Genomic DNA, 16163 nt, shown 5'->3' with positions numbered 1-16163 from the left:
AATTACCAATCAGGCTTGTGCATTCCCATGAAATAAAACGGACAGTCTAGCACAACACTACCATGATGAAAGCAGAGCATGCTATGATGAATCATTTATGACAGAGTCTCTCTTTTGCCCTTTCATCCAGTAAAGCTCAGAGAGGGAACACGGTGGTCATGGCGGACTGTTTTCAGTAAAGCTCAGAGAGGGAACACGGTGGACTGTTTCCAGTAAAGCTCAGAGAGGGAACACGGTGGACTGTTTCCAGTAAAGCTCAGAGAGGGAACACGGTGGTCATGGCGGACTGTTTTCAGTAAAGCTCAGAGAGGGAACACGGTGGACTGTTTCCAGTAAAGCTCAGAGAGGGAACACGGTGGTCATGGCGGACTGTTTTCAGTAAAGCTCAGAGAGGGAACACGGTGGACTGTTTCCAGTAAAGCTCAGAGAGGGAACACGGTGGTCATGGCGGACTGTTTTCAGTAAAGCTCAGAGAGGGAACACGGTGGACTGTTTCCAGTAAAGCTCAGAGAGGGAACACGGTGGTCATGGTGGACTGTTTCCAGTAAAGCTCAGAGAGAGAACACGGTGGACTGTTTCCAGTAAAGCTCAGAGAGGGAACACGGTGGACTGTTTCCAGTAAAGCTCAGAGAGGGAACACGGTGGACTGTTTCCAGTAAAGCTCAGAGAGAGAACACGGTGGACTGTTTCCAGTAAAGCTCAGAGAGAGAACACGGTGGACTGTTTCCAGTAAAGCTCAGAGAGAGAACACGGTGGACTGTTTCCAGTAAAGCTCAGAGAGGGAACACGGTGGACTGTTTCCAGCATGCTCGTCTGTGCTAAAGTAGCTTTCCTTCTGAACTGAACCTGGTCTAAATGAGCAATGAGGAACAGAGTAGTCCAGCTCACAACACATCAAGAAAAACCTATTGAAGTGGATGTTTGATACTTCCAATTTTAGCAGGTACTAACCCTGCATACTGCCATATGTCCCAAGTATAACTCTGCACCCCATAGCCAACTGTCAGCCCCAATAAACCAATCAAAGCTCAGCTTCAGTTTACGAAGTGACAGTTCATTCAGTTACTTCAGGTCTCAGGGAAGCTGATGAGGCAATTCTAGCTACGATGAGCCTTTCCCTGCTACACCAAGTGGACCAGACCACCGTGTGGAAGACTACTACCCACAGGACTGGTAAAGGTAGGAAATCTACCTATTCTCAAAGTGGTAAGGACAACCTCTTATTACAACGACGTGAGATAACTGTCAACAAATAGTCCAATCTAGATAGGTCATTCTGCGATTGGTTTAGCCCTTTCCCCAGTAGCAGCGGTATGCCAGAGAAACCTAGTGATCGATAGGAGTTAATTGAGATGAAATGAGGTATTGAGCTGACTCTGATGGAAACCTAGACCAGATGAAGACTTCCTCTAAGGATCAGTGTCCATGACCAAGGGGGAGAGAGGAGGAGAGGCAAGGGGGAGAGAGGAGGAGAGGCAAGGGGGAGAGAGGAGGAGAGGAGCAGAAGGGGGACAGAGAGAAATAGAGAGAGAACTGGGGGTGGTGTAGCAAATGGGGATGTGTGAAACTTACTCCTCAGCCTGAAGTGTCCCCACTTGCACCAGTGAATAGATAGCTTTTCAGCAAGCAGTGTGATGTCCTTCACAGTATCATAGAAAACAGAATGAGGTGGGGGGAAAAAAGAGAGGGGGAGATAGAGAGAGTGGAAGACGAGGTACTACAGCAAATGCTGAGCTGATTGACATCTAAATACACATGGTTTAAACTGACCTGAGATGTCTTAAAATGGCCTCACTGTGTGGCGTTATTGTTGCCATGCATATGACATATACAGAGTGGACAGGACAAGTCACAGGCATGCCTTCATTGTTGGCTCCCTACACCACGTCCAAACCAATCTAATAGCACTCCAGAATGTATGCCAAACACACACACACACACACACACACACACACACACACACACACACACACACACACACACACACACACACACACACACACACACACACACACACACACACACACACACACACACACACACACACACACACACACTGACCTTCAGTTACTGTAAATGCATCATCAGCTGCCTACAGACACACCCATCTGTATTATAGCTAGCAAACCAGTGAATGAATACTGCCATAGGGTTCCATACGGCAAAGAAAATACTGTTTGTTGCAGATCGACAGAGTATTTGTAAAAAAATGTATTACACCTTGGCACAGTTTAGCTAATTAGCATGAATTGATTATTGAAATGAACAGGAATAAATTACCAACCATGGTAGTGAAGAACAGACTTGGGTTCAAATACTATTAAAATATCTCAATTACTTTTACATATAATCGAATTATTCAACAACAACAAAATCTTTGAAAAGAAAAGTAATTTTAATATATTTGGAAATACTCTTGGAAAGTATTTGAAAAATGTAAATACAGTACACTGACTCAAATACACTCTCATGCATTTACCCAGGTATTTGAAAATAGTATTTGAAATGAGTATTTGGTCAACTATTTGGTTTATACAAATAACCATTGAAATTTTTAAAAAGTACTTGTTTTGGGCTGTGTATTTGAAAATACTCAAATACTCCGATTTTTTAAAACTTTTACACCAGATACTCATATACAAATGTATTTGAACCCAGGTCTGATGGAGAAATATGTATTATGGTTATATGTAGTGTAAAGGTGAAAAGGCTTGCTTTGATTACACCAGTAATATAGCATTCTGGTTAGATCAAGTTCTGTCAGGCTTGATGATGCTCTTGATTTGCTTTGTAATGTTGATTTGTTTTAATATCAAACTCTAGTGAATTTACAAATACTAACTGATTTACTGTGAAGCACATGCTCACTGGAAACAATCAGAGAAAAAGATGTGGGGAAGAAGAGAGACAGACACCAATTCTGAACAGAGAACAAAGGATAGAGAGAGAGAAAAAAATATGAGAACAGAGGACAGGGAGAAAAGTGAGAGAAGAGAGAGAGTGAGAGAGGAAGAGAGTAAGAGAGGAGAGGAGAGAGAGCACTGTCCTCCTCCAATGATTTTAGAGAGGTGTGTCTCTTAGAGTAGGACATGACTAACCCAAATGTGGGTGTGCCACTTAGCACTTAGTGAGTCTGCCAGCCAGATAGGGAATTGTGTACTACAGTGGTACTAAGTACTGTATAACTTATACAATGGTCCACAGACCTACTTTTTGAATAGACGGATAACACTTCCCCCCATAGGCGTTCAAGTGTATTGCAGAATTCAGTATCTCTTTAAAAATCTGTTAAAATAGGCATGCAAAAGCTGTTTGACACATAATTAACAACCCTAGTTTACATCCATCTACACACACAAAGTAGCCTACCACCGCAAATATATGATATTCCATTGCACCAAAATGCGCATCATTAGCACACCTTGGAAAGCCCATACCTGCGCGTCAGACTTGCGCATAGCATCAAGTTACTACGCTACTCCCTGCTCGGACAACAAAGCCCTCTCCGTCCCCTCCCAGTTCTCTGCTGAGGCCTGTGTATCTCTGACAGACTCAGACCCGCTGTGTGGTGTCTGACTGGTGCCAACTTCTGTGGATGGGGGGGGGGGGGGGGGGGGCTGCCCAAATCTTGCTGACATCACCCATTCCTTGGAAGGGATGAAGCCTACCCGCCTGGGGGGGCAGAAGGAAGTTGGATTTGGAGGCTAACTAATAAATGCATGTTTACGAATACATTTCCAGGAAGCACTGAACTTCTATCACATGCGCCAATGTTTATGGTTAACTTAGGGTGTTATTTAATAGCGTATTTTAAGTGGTTGATACCTCTTGTAGCTGCTCCAGCTCCTGTCGGAGCGCCTCTTGCTCGGCCTCTAGATCTGAATATTGCTGCTTCAGGGTCTGGTTCTCCTCCAGAACCACCAGACCGCACTCCGCAGCCCGGATCTTCTCCCGGTTTGCCTCCGCCAGCTCACGGGTCAAACGCTCCACCTCTGCCCGGCACTGTTCCACCGTCTCCCCGCATCCTCCTCCAGCAGCCATCGCTTTCCCTCTCTTCCCCTTCTCTCCTCTTCTCCTCGCCGCTGCGTCGGATGGGCAGAGAAGCGGAGGAAGAAAACAGATGTAGCCTACCGGACAACAATCCCCACACCTCCGTTGGAAGGAATCAGACGAGGAGTTTAAAAACGCATGAAAAGGGCGTTAACATCCCCGGAGCGAAATGATTGTGAAAGAGAGATGAATCCCTCCATAGCTGATGTGTTGAATTAAACGGCTTCCCCTCTAGGCGTAGTAGGGTCCAGCATCATCCTTTTTCCTCTTCTTTTTTTGCTTATTCATCGGGATGCGGACGCCATCTCTCTCTATTGCCATGAAGCAGCGGCAAAGCACACACAACTCTCGCCCATCCTTCTGCTGCCTATGGCTGTGACGTCGACCGTTCACCCGCACATCTCTCCCTCTGCTGTACGGTATGGATACTGCTCGTCACGCTGTTGGTCCACAGACAAGGAGGACCATGTTTATGTTGATGATGACATCTGTTGCTTTTACACCCTTTCTTCACCGTTGGTGATCACGGATTATTAATAAACAAATGTGGCAAGAAAGCTATAGGCCTAATCATTTGTTTTATACCACCCCCCCCCCCCCCCCCCCACACCAGGGGTTCCCAATCCTTTTCACCGAAGGACCCCTGATATATCCCTATATATAGTCCCTATAGAGTGCCTTCGGAAAGTATTCAGACCCCTTTACTTTTTCCACATTTTGTTATGTTACAGCCTTAACCTAAAATGGATTAAATAAAAACAATTCATCAGCAATCTGCACACAATACCCCAAATGACAAAGCTAAAACATGTTTTTAGAAATGTTTGCAAATGTATACAAAAAAAACAAATCCCTTATTTACATAAGTATTCAGACCCTTTGCTATGACACTCAAAATTGAGCTCAGGTGCATTCTGTTTCCATTGATCATCCTTCAGATGTTTCTACAACTTGATTGGAGTCCAGCTGTGGTAAATTCAATTGATTGGACATGATTTGGAAAGGCACACACCTGTCTATATAAGGTCCCACAGTTGACAGTGCATGTCAGAGCAAAAACCAAGCCACGAGTTTGAAGGAATTGTCCGTAGAGCTCCGAGACAGGATTGTGTCAAGGCACAGATCTGGGGAAGGGTACCAAAAAATGTCTGCATGATTGAAGGTCCCCAAGAACAGAGTGGCCTCCATCATTCTTAAATGGAAGAAGTTTGGAACCACCAAGACTCGTCCTAGAGCTGGCCGCCCGGCCAAACTGAGCAATCGGGGGAGAAAGGCCATGGTCAGAGAGGTGACCAAGAACCTGATAATCACTCTGACAGAGCTCTAGAGTTCCTCTGTGGAGATGGGAGAACATTCCAGAAGGACAAACGTCTCTGCAGCACTCCACCAAGCAGGCCTTTATGGTAGAGTGGCCAGACGGAAGTCAGTCCTCTGTAAAAGGCACACGATGGACCGTTTGGAGTTTGCCAATAGGCACCTAAAAATCTCTGACCATGAGAAACAAGATTATCTGGTCTGATGAAACCAAGATTGAACTCTTTGGTGTGAATGCCAAGTGTCACATCTGGAGGAAACATGACACCATCCCTACGGTGCAGCATGGTGGTGGCAGCATCATGCTGTGGGGATGTTTTTCAGTAGCAGGGACTGGGAGACTAGTCAGGATCGAGGGAAAGATGAATGAACGAAGCAAAGTACCGAGAGATCCTTGATGAAAACCTGCTCCAGAGTGCTCAGGACCTCAGACTGGGGACAAGATTCACCTTCCAACAGGAAAACGACCCTAAGCACACAGCCAAGACAACGCAGGAGTTGCTTTGGGACAAGTCTCTGAATGTCCTTGAGTGGCCCAGCCAGAGCCTGGACTTGAACCCGATCAAACATCTCTGGAGAGACCTGAAAATAGCTGTGCAGCAACACTCCCCATCCAACCTGATAGAGCTTGAGAGGATCTGCAGAGAAGAATGGGAGAAACTCCCCAAATACAGGTGTGCCAAGCTTGTAGCGTCATACCCAAGAAGACTCAAGGCTGTAGTAATCGCTGCCAAAGGTGCTTCAACAAGGGTCTGAATACTTATGTAAATGTAATATTTCATTTTTTTTATTTATATTTTTGGGGCAAAACATTCCTGTTTTTGCTTTATCATTATGGGGTATTGTGTGTAGATTGAAGAGGAGGAAAAAAAACGATTTAATTAAAAAGTCAAGGGGTCTGAATACTTTCTGAAGGCACTGTATATGGTCCCTATTGGGACCCCTGGTATATTTTAGTCTATATCCTAAGTTGTCAACTGCAATGCCCCTATGATGTTCATTTATAAGTTGCTCCAGATAGGCCACTAATACAAATCATAGTGAGAAAGATGACAGGAAACAATATAATGTTCGAGCCAGGAGAGGAAACAGAAGTGGAGATAGCATCTCTACAGTAGCTTATTCTAAGTCTTACAGTACCACCACCTGTTCAAACCAGGAACACCGCGATAAGGTGTCAGAGCTATGACACCCTTACTGAACCACAAGAGGACACACATGCCAAGCTCATCAAAATATATGTCCAATTTATTTTAAAATATGAGTTTGAATTATCCGTCTTTGTAATGTTTATCAGCTTTCAGTAGCCTACTTCAGTCCATTAGCTATTTTTATTGTTTCCTGATATACATTGGAAAATGAAGTGATATAGCAACAAGCACAACTTATTTCAAAATAAATCAATACATTAATATATATAATATATATAATAAATATATATATATATATATATATATATATTATATATATATATATACAGCATACCACTCACTGTTCACACCATAATAAACCAGTTATACAGAACTGTGAAATAAAAATGAAATGTTCCTCCATTTGGAATGCATGACTTTGAACTTTGGACGTTGGATAAAGCTCAGCACTTCAGGCTTTTCGGAAACACACCAAACAAATTCTTGGAAAATTCAATAACACCCACAAAAATCTGCCAGCCTTTGGCCAAACTGGTGTGTGCGTGTTCTAACGTTAGCCTGTGGACGGGGACACATCATAGCTCGTCTGATAAGACTGTTATAACACATGGTTCACCCGAATGCTAAGCGCCTGAAAATACAGATAAGAGGGGGTCAAAAGTTCAGCAGAGGGAAGAAGTGTTGTTGAGTCAAGGCAAGAGCGCCGTCGTAAATAGGCTAGAGCTACACTAACCTGGTCAGGTGAAGTATGGAACAAGCCACCTCACTGAAATATTTAAATCAGGGTTCCTCAACACCAACCCTGAGGTCTCATAGCACAGGGCTGCACATGTTTACTCCAGCCCATTCATTGACTCTTACACACCCGATTCAATTAAATTCAATTAATCATCAAGCCATTGACCAGTTGTTTCCCTAGGTCTGGAGTTGAGAAACTTTTACAGTGGCTTGCGATAGTATTCACCCCCTTGGCATTTTCCCTATTTTGTTGCCTTACAACCTGGAATTAAAATCGATTTTTTGGGGGGGGGGTTAGTATCGTTTGATTTACACAACATGCCTACCACTTTGAAGATGCAAAATATTTTTCATTGTGAAACAAACAAGAAATAAGACAAAAAAACGGAACTTGAGCGTGCATAACTATTCACCCCCCCAAAGTCAATACTTTGTAGAGCCACCTTTTGCAGCAATTACAGCTGCAAGTCTCTTGGGGTATGTCTCTATAAGCTTAGCACATCTAGCCACTGGGATTTTTGCCCATTCTTCAAGGCAAAACTGCTCCAGTTCCTTCAAATTGGATGGGTTCTGCTGGTGTACAGCAATTTTTAAGTCATAGCACAGAATCTCAATTGGATTAAGGTCTGGGCTTTGACTAGGCCATTCCAAGACATTTAAATGTTTCCGCTTAAACCACTCGAGTGTTGCTTTAGCAGTATGCTTAGGGTCATTGTCCTGCTGGAAGGTGAACCTCTGTCCCAGTCTCAAATCTCTGGAAGACCGAAACAGGTTTCCCTCAAGAATTTCCCTGTATTTTGTGCCATCCATCATTCCTTCAATTCTGACCAGTTTCCCAGTTCCTGCCGATGAAAAACATCCCCACAGCATGATGCTGCCACAACCATGCTTCATTGTGGGGATGGTATTCTCGGTGTGATGAGAGGTGTTGGGTTTGCGCCAGACGTAGCGTTTTCCTTGATGGACAAAAAGCAAAATTTTAGTCTCATCTGACCAGAGTACCTTCTTCCATATGTTTGGGGAGTATCCCACATGCCTGTTGGCTAACACCAAACGTGTTTGCTTATTTTATTCTTTAAGCAATGTCTTTTTTCTGGCCACTCTTCCATAAAGCCCAGCTCTGTGGAGTGTACGGCTTAAAGTGGTCCTATGGACAGATACACCAATCTCCACTGTGGAGCTTTGCAGCTCCTTCTGGGTTATCTTTGGTCTCTTTGTTGCCTCTCTGATTAATGCCCTCACTTCACCAATTTGGACTATTTTGTGTATGTCCATTACATGAAATCCAAATAAAACAGGTTGTAATGCAACAAAATTGGAAAAACGCCAAGAGGGATGAATACTTTTGTATGGCACTGTAGATGATCATGTGTTCAGTTGGGATGACATTTCCAGAACTTGCAGTTAAAAACATAATTCTCAGAGATCTACTGATCTACTCCATTTCTGTCTGCAACACTGAAACATTGAACCATCTTACACAATTGTTTTATGATGACTCTACACCTGGTTGTGTGTGTGTGTTTGTGTGTGTGTGTGTGTGTGTGTGTGTGTGTGTGTGTGTGTGTGTGTGTGTGTGTGTGTGTGTGTGTGTGTGTGTGTGTGTGTCTGTCTGTCTCTGATGATGACTGTACACACGCCCTGCCCTCAGATTCACCCCAGGTGAATTAAGATAAGGTAGTACCATATATGTAGAGTGCAATAAATCGATTGAGTAATAATCTGAAATCTCAACACAGTATCCCTTTTATAGGCCCCATATCATCTGAAATAACCCCCTCTCTCTCTCCCCCCTCTTTCTCTCTCTCTCACTATCTTTCTTTCTCTCAAACCCTGGCACCGTATGTGTGGGCTACATGTAATTTATTGAGTTTCTACTATAAATACCTCAAGATAATAAATAATAGTTTCCTTGGCAATCGTCACCCATAAATGTTCATTGTTTAAAGACTCCAGAGCATTGTCCTATTAATCATATCACATAAACTACTTTACCCTTTGAGAGGACGACTCAGATTCAAGGAACTATATGGTTGACTATGGAAGTGACGTAACACTGATGATGATGACTGAGTCAGAGTGTTTCTCAGAATCCCCGAGAACCCAGGATCAGTCTGGGACATGGGTCTTCAACTCTGGTCCTGGAGACCTACTGGGTGTTTCATTCCAGCCCTACAATAACACACCTGATTCAGCTAATCATGCTCAGACTGAAGACCTTTATTTATGATACTTTGTATGAAATTAATGAAAATAGCCGATTTCTGTATGAGTAGAATAGTTTTACGTACAGAAAACACATATGTACAGGGACAGACATATTTGACATACAAGGCATCCGGTATGTGCGTCTGTCAGCTGAGTGTGTGTCCAGGTATGGTGTGTGTCATTGGGGTCAACTAGGACTGGGCTGGGAGGGGAAGCAGGTAGTGCTCAGAGTAGGGTACCAGGGCTGGGTGGAGCTTGGGCAGGAAGTTCTGGTAAACACCAATGGGATGGTAGGGTGGCCTGGAGATGAAGAGCTTTTGCTGTAGTGGGTGTGGCCTGGTTTGGAAGGATCCAATCAGGGGAGGAAGCGGCACAATCCTCTCAGGCTGTTGGTTGATGTCTAAGAGCTTGTCCAATCCTCTGCTCTCTCCCAGAGCTCCAGTCTTCCTCCACTTGGCCCGGCGGTTCTGGAACCATATCTGGGTCAGGATGACAACACACAGCAGATACAGTGAGCACCATAATTCATTGGACAGTGACCACGTTTTTGTTATTTTGGTTCTCTACTCTAGCACTTTGAGTTTGAAAGGATACAATGACAATGAGGGTGAAGTGCAGACTGTCAGCTTTAATTTGAGGGTATTTTCATACATATCGGATGAACCGTTTAGAAATGACAGCACCTTTTGTACATGGTCCACACATTTTAAGGTACTACAAGCATTTGCTGAATTGGCTTCACAGATGTGTGTCGTTAGGCAGGTGTACTCATTTGTGTCGTTAGTGAATGCAGGAGAGCTGTTGATGAATAGTATTGATTCTAGACTTTGCTATTGCCTTTGGAGGTTGTTGTTGGGGTGTGACAACATGAGGAAGACAGCAGTGTCGATGCAAATGAAGCTGGCCGTCATAAGACTCAGAAATGAAAATCAATCAATCAGGAACATTGCAAAAACCCTGGGCACGCCCAAGTCAACAGTTTGGTTCATCATTAACAAGAACAAAACAACCGGTGAACTCAATTATGTCAAAAGACCCGGTAGACTGAGGAAGACCACTGTAGTGGATGACAGGAGAATACTCTCTATGGTGAAGAAAACCCTCCTGACAACAGCCCAACAGATCAAAAACACTCTCCTGGATGCACATATGTAGAAGACTACACCAGCAGGACTACAGAGGGTACACTACAAGATGCAAACCACTGATAAGCCTGAAGAACAGAAAGGTGAGATTACAGTTTGCTAAAAAGCACCTAAAAGAGCCCCAAGAGTTCTGGGAAAAAAAGTATTGTGGACAGATGAGACAAAGATTAACATGTACCAGAGTGATGGAAAGAGGAAAGTGTGGAGAAAAAAATGACATGCCCATGATCCAAAACATACCACCTCATCTGTGAAACATGGTGGATGGGGTGTTATGGCTTGGGCCTGTATGGCTGCCAGTGGAACAGGCTCACTTGTCTTCATCGATGATGTGACTGCAGACAGAAGTAGAACAATGAATTCTGAAGTCTACAGAAATATTTTATCTGCTCAGATAAAACCAAATACCTCCAAACTCATTGGACGGCACTTCATCATGCAACAAGACAATAACCCTAAACATACTGCTAGAGCAACGAAGGGGTTTTTGATGGCCAAAAAGTGGAAAATCCTTGACTGGCCGAGTCAATCACCGGATCTGAATCCAATTGAACATGCAATTTACATGCTGAAGAGGAGACTGAAGGCAATAAGTCCCCGAAACAAGCAGGAACTGAAGATGGCTGCAGTACAGGCCTGGCATAGCATCACCAGGGAAGATACCCAGCGTCTGGTGATGTCGATGCATCGCAGACTTCAAGCAGTCATTGCATGCAAAGGATATGTGACCAAATATTAACAATGATTACTTTATTCTACAATATGTTAAACTGTCCAATGTTTTTTGATGCCTGAAAATGGGGGGGACTATGTACAAAAGCTTCTATAATTTCTAAACGGTTCATCCGATATGTATGAAAATACCTTAAATTAAAGCTGACAGTCTGCACTTCACCCTCATTGTATCCTTTCAAACTCAAAGTGCTAGAGTACAGAACCAAAATAACAAAACAATGGTCACTGTCCAATGAATTATGGTGCTCACTGTATGTTAGAAGACCATCAAGAAACCAACCAAACACACAGAAATGAATGCGCACACACACACGCGCAAATCCACACAGTAGTGTACGTACCTGTACTCGTGCCTCTGACAGCTGTGTTTGGGAGGCCAGTAGTTCTCTGGAATATATGTCAGGATATTGGCTATCCTGGAAGGACCTCTCTAGCACCTCTAGCTGGGCCGAGGTGAATGTGGTTCGTACCCGCCGACTGCTTCTCCGTGACACTACTCCAAACAAAACACACACACACACACACACACACACACACACACACACACACACACACACACACACACACACACACACACACACACACACACAATTTATTGCTTTCGAAATGGAAAGCAGATATTTAGCAAACTCTGTAAATGTGTTTGGCCGTTTAGCTAAATATGGCACTTAAAGTCTACAGTATTTACAGGTAACTATCCAAATACAATTAGACCTTGACAGTTACAGAAACGGTTATGACAGGAAACAAGTTATTATTTGTGCACTAAATATACAGGGGGAAACACATTTGCAGAACATTTTTGTCCTTAAGTAAAGGTTAAAACAACCCATAGCTATACAGTAATTCCCATTACCGTGTCTCAAGTGTATTTCTAATCATAATTGTTTTGTTTATTGTCGGTTTTTTATGTTCCTCCGAATTGGAATTTGAAGTAATCCAATTCCCTAAGCGGCTTTTTAGAAAAGACGGAGCATAGAGCATTTATGAATCACGAACAAGACATTTTTCAAAATCAACATCAAAGCACCACCATATAAAAAGGTAGAAAAAAAGGACAAAACCATAAAACAACCTCTGACTCTTGCCTCTGCTCTACTTGAGCTTTAGTACACCGGAGAGGATAGAAACACTTAGCCAGAACAAATGTAAACCTTCTTCAAATGAAATATAAAGCACTCTTTCCTCATTCAATACTGTTACAATTCCATTCACTTACTCTGCTTCCAAACTCTGAGTTAAACTCCACAGTTTAGAAGGCTGTAGCACAAGAAACACAATCTACACTATTGAATATATGATGTCCTTATCTATTGATCTTGCTTCATTGAAATGAGTTTTCCCCTTGTATTTTGGATATTCAAGTTTTCTACTGCTACTAATAGGGTCATTTAGCAGATACTTTGATCAAAACCGCAGCAAACAGTTAATTAAATCCACAGCGTGCTCCAACAAACTGAGCCTTTGGAACCACTGACTAAACACACCTGGGCATCTGTTGACTTTAGGCTCTTGCTCAGCGGTGGTCTTCACACACACAGACCCCGTCTCTCCCGCCATGCTCCCTCTCTTCTCCTCTCCTCCGCCCCCCCTCTCCTCCCCATCCAGACACGGTGCTCTCCTCAGGATCCGCTCAATTGAGTGAGACAACACCTTGGGGGGGGACACACTCTGGAGTCTGTCTCTGTGGGACTCCATGGTGCCCTGACATATCCTGCACCACCGGCCTATCTGGTTCCCCTCCACTGACTTCCAGTCTCCTCTGTAGAGGGTGACCCAGCCTGCTAATCAGAGCTCTGTAGACGGGGTACAACTGTTTCCTTGTCACATCTCCTGGTCCCCTCACTGGTCGTCTGTAGTCTAGAATTCAGACTTGCTTCTCTCTCGCTCTCTCTGTCTCTCTCTCTCTCTCTCTCTCTCTCGCTGTCTTGTTCTATCGCTCTTTTCTTCTCGGTCTCTCTCTTCCTCCCTTTCTATCTGTATACCTCCTTCTGTCTGTTTCTCTGTGTCTCTTTCTGTCCAGCCTGTTCTCTCGCCGTAGGTCGATTTCTGTCTGTCTATCTTCCTTCCTAGTCTCTCTACCTCTCTGTCATGTAACTCCTATCAGGTGTCATAACTGTGTCCCCAGGTAAAGACAGATAGGGTCTGTAGGCTAATACAGTGGATCATTGGGATCAATAGAAGGAGGAGCAGGTTTACTGTGCAACTCACACACTGCCATAAACTCCTTTACCTTGACAGCTGACTGTTCTCATTCAATGTCGAGAAACTTTGAAGATTATCATTTGATCATTTAAGACTCAGGAGTGTAGCTAAGCTATAAGCTATAAATTCTGTTTCTGCTCGGGCCAAATTCTTTGTTGTTGACATGCCACAAAGTTGGCTACAGCAGAAAGAGCTTTAGCAACCAGAGTAAGCCAGCTAAACCTCTTTGCCAAACTCATAAACATCCCCGGAATGATATTCTATTTTCCGAGGTGTCCTTGTGTTTAATTGCAAAATGAGTCAAAATGAATGATACCTCATAATGAGGATGGGGCTACTAGAAAAGCCCAGAAAAGATCAATGTGTTCATTGATCATAATAGCGTTTTGGCTCATGTGTTTACGTGTTGTGTTGGTTTACGATGCGCAATTAGCTGACTTAATAACACTATCTATCTGGTGGCCTTTTGGTGAACTCTGGCTGCGTATCAATAGTCTAAATTGGCTTCCTCTCCTCCTCTCCTCATCTTCTCTCATTCCTTTGCACCCATATGGAGGATTTGTTCTGTTTGGGGCGAACACCTGATAGGTAAACATTATTATGCTGCTTTCGTCTATTCTGTCTCCTTCAATGCATAAGAAGGGGTGAAGGGGAGAAAGCCAATTTAAACTTTTGAGATGCACCCTCTATCCAGTGATAGGCTCTGCAGTTTGGACCTGACATAGGTGGGGTTTTATAGCACCTCCATGTGGTCATTAGAAAGAAAGTCACTGTTTATGAGTTCTACTCTGTCTCTTGTATCCATAAGACAACACTAGTCCAGGAAATGACGTTAGTATTCATGTTGGGCTCCCGAGTGGCACAGAAGTCTAAGGCACCAGATCTCAGTGCTAAAGGAATCACTACAGACACCCTGATTTGATTCCAGGCTGTATCACAACCCTCTGTGATTGGGAGTCCCATAGGGGGGTGCACAATTGGCCCAGCATCATCCAGGTTTGGCAGGTGTAGGCCATCACTATACATTTTATTTTACCAGGCAAGTCAGTTAAGAACAAATTCTTATTTTCAATGACAGCCTAGGAACAGTGGGTTAACTGCCTGTTCAGGGGCAGAACGACACATTTGTACCTTTTCAGCTCAGGGATTTGAACTTGCACCCTTTTGGTTATTAATCCAATGCTCTACCCTGCCACCCCAAATAAGAATTCGTTCTTAACTGACTTGCCTAGTTAAATAAAGGTTAAATAAATAAAAGAATGTTACACAGAGCTGATTCCCAGAACCCCACAGGAACTTTGGGAGCTACTTCCTACTTAGGGACTCAGTTGGGAAGCACAGAATAAAGTAGAGGGAGGAAATATAAAAGTTGTTTTGGGAAAAGCAATGTGGTAAGTGTATTCATATATATTTCAGAGAGAGAGTGGAGGGGGGAGTATTTCTTCTGTTAAGGATGCATGGGGGAGGGTGTGTGTGTGTGTGTGTGTGTGTGTGTGTGTGTGTGTGTGTGTGTGTGTGTGTGTGTGTGTGTGTGTGTGTGTGTGTGTGTGTGTGTGTGTGTGTGTGTGTGTGTGTGTGTGTGTGTGTGTGTGTGTGTGTGTGTGTGTGTGTGTGTGTGGTAAAGTAGGAGATGGATGTTCCTGCTCCATCCAAAGCGATACATCTAAAATTCAGGGTGGATATTTTGGAGAGAAAGATGATCCTGTATAACAACTGTGTTCTTACAATTACTGCACCTCTAGATGGCAGCCTTATACACCAAACCAACATTGCTCACTCCAACTACACTCAGAGAGGCAGTGTCCACTGTGCTAAAACAGAGAAGAGAGAGAGAGAGAGAGAGAGAACGTCATTAATCACTTGGACTAGTTGGGACAGGAGGGAACATCTTTAGCAGAAGCTTATAATCTGCGCTCCTCTCTCCTCTCCTCTCTTTGCTCCTCTGTGCTGTATCTTGTCTGTATGGCCCTTCTCTCTCTCCTCTCTCTCTCTCTCTCTCTCTCTCTCTCTCTCTCTCTCTCTCTCTCTCTCTCTCTCTCTCAATTCAATTAAATTCAAGGGCTTTATTGGCATGGGAAACATATTTTTAACATTGCCAAAGCAAGTGAAGTACAAAAGTTAAATAAACAATAAAAAATGATCAGTAAACATTACACTGACAAAAGTTCCAAAATAATAAAGACATTACTTGTTAGATATTACTGAACTGTCGGAACTAGAAGCACAAGCATTTCGCTACCCTCACATTAACATCTGCTAACCATGTGTATGTGACAAATCAAATTTGATTTGATTTTGACATTTCATACATGATCCCACATTCTCCATTTGTCCTCACTGTTACGTCATCATCCAGTTTTATCTGACCAGGCAAACTAATCAATGCAGAAAGGAGCAGATGTCCTATCACCAGGCCCCCAGATTCACAAATAGATTGCAGTGGCCTAGTGAGGCTGTACAGGCTTCTCAAGGGAGTTCTCTCTTTCTCAACCCTTCTGTCCCTTGTCTAAGGAGAGATAGATAGCACAGTGAATGAGGGACTTTCTCTCATCTCTTAGTCTCTCTCTCCTTTCCCTCCATGTAGTAGATATAATAATTGTGACTACTGCGTAGTAGT

General features: G+C 43.4%; 2 protein-coding genes across 5 annotated transcripts in view; both read right to left on the bottom strand.

Moving 5' to 3' along the window:
- Window positions 1-4593, bottom strand: part of LOC106609162 (protein bicaudal D homolog 1) — a 31298-nt gene extending 26705 nt beyond the window's left edge. Inside the window, exon 1 of one of the 3 annotated variants that reach the window (XM_014207644.3) lies at window positions 3826-4593. In XM_014207644.3, coding sequence (XP_014063119.3) covers window positions 3826-4041 — 216 coding nt within the window. In that variant the 5' untranslated portion in view covers window positions 4042-4593. The remainder of the gene's footprint in view (window positions 1-3825) is intronic. The other 2 variants (XM_045721980.2, XM_045721982.2) reach the window with 2 other exon arrangements.
- Window positions 4594-9452: 4859 nt separating this feature from the next.
- LOC106609256 (intestine-specific homeobox-like) lies at window positions 9453-13493 on the bottom strand. Of its 2 annotated transcripts, none has more exons than XM_014207845.3 (3): window positions 12829-13493; window positions 11683-11837; window positions 9453-9940 (listed from the first exon to the last, which is right to left on the bottom strand). In XM_014207845.3, exons 1-3 carry the CDS (start codon window positions 13037-13039, stop codon window positions 9653-9655), a joined length of 654 nt encoding a protein of 217 aa, XP_014063320.2. In that variant the 5' UTR covers window positions 13040-13493; the 3' UTR covers window positions 9453-9652. The 2 variants fall into 2 exon arrangements, with proteins under 2 accessions (XP_014063320.2, XP_014063322.2); XM_014207847.3 differs by having other exon boundaries at window positions 11683-11834; window positions 12829-13492.
- Window positions 13494-16163: the final 2670 nt, after the last annotated feature.

This window comes from Salmo salar, chromosome 07 (assembly GCF_965601325.2).
Source record: "Salmo salar chromosome 07, fSalSal1, whole genome shotgun sequence".
NCBI lineage: Eukaryota > Metazoa > Chordata > Actinopteri > Salmoniformes > Salmonidae > Salmo > Salmo salar.
This window is presented reverse-complemented; position numbering and strand designations above follow the sequence as displayed.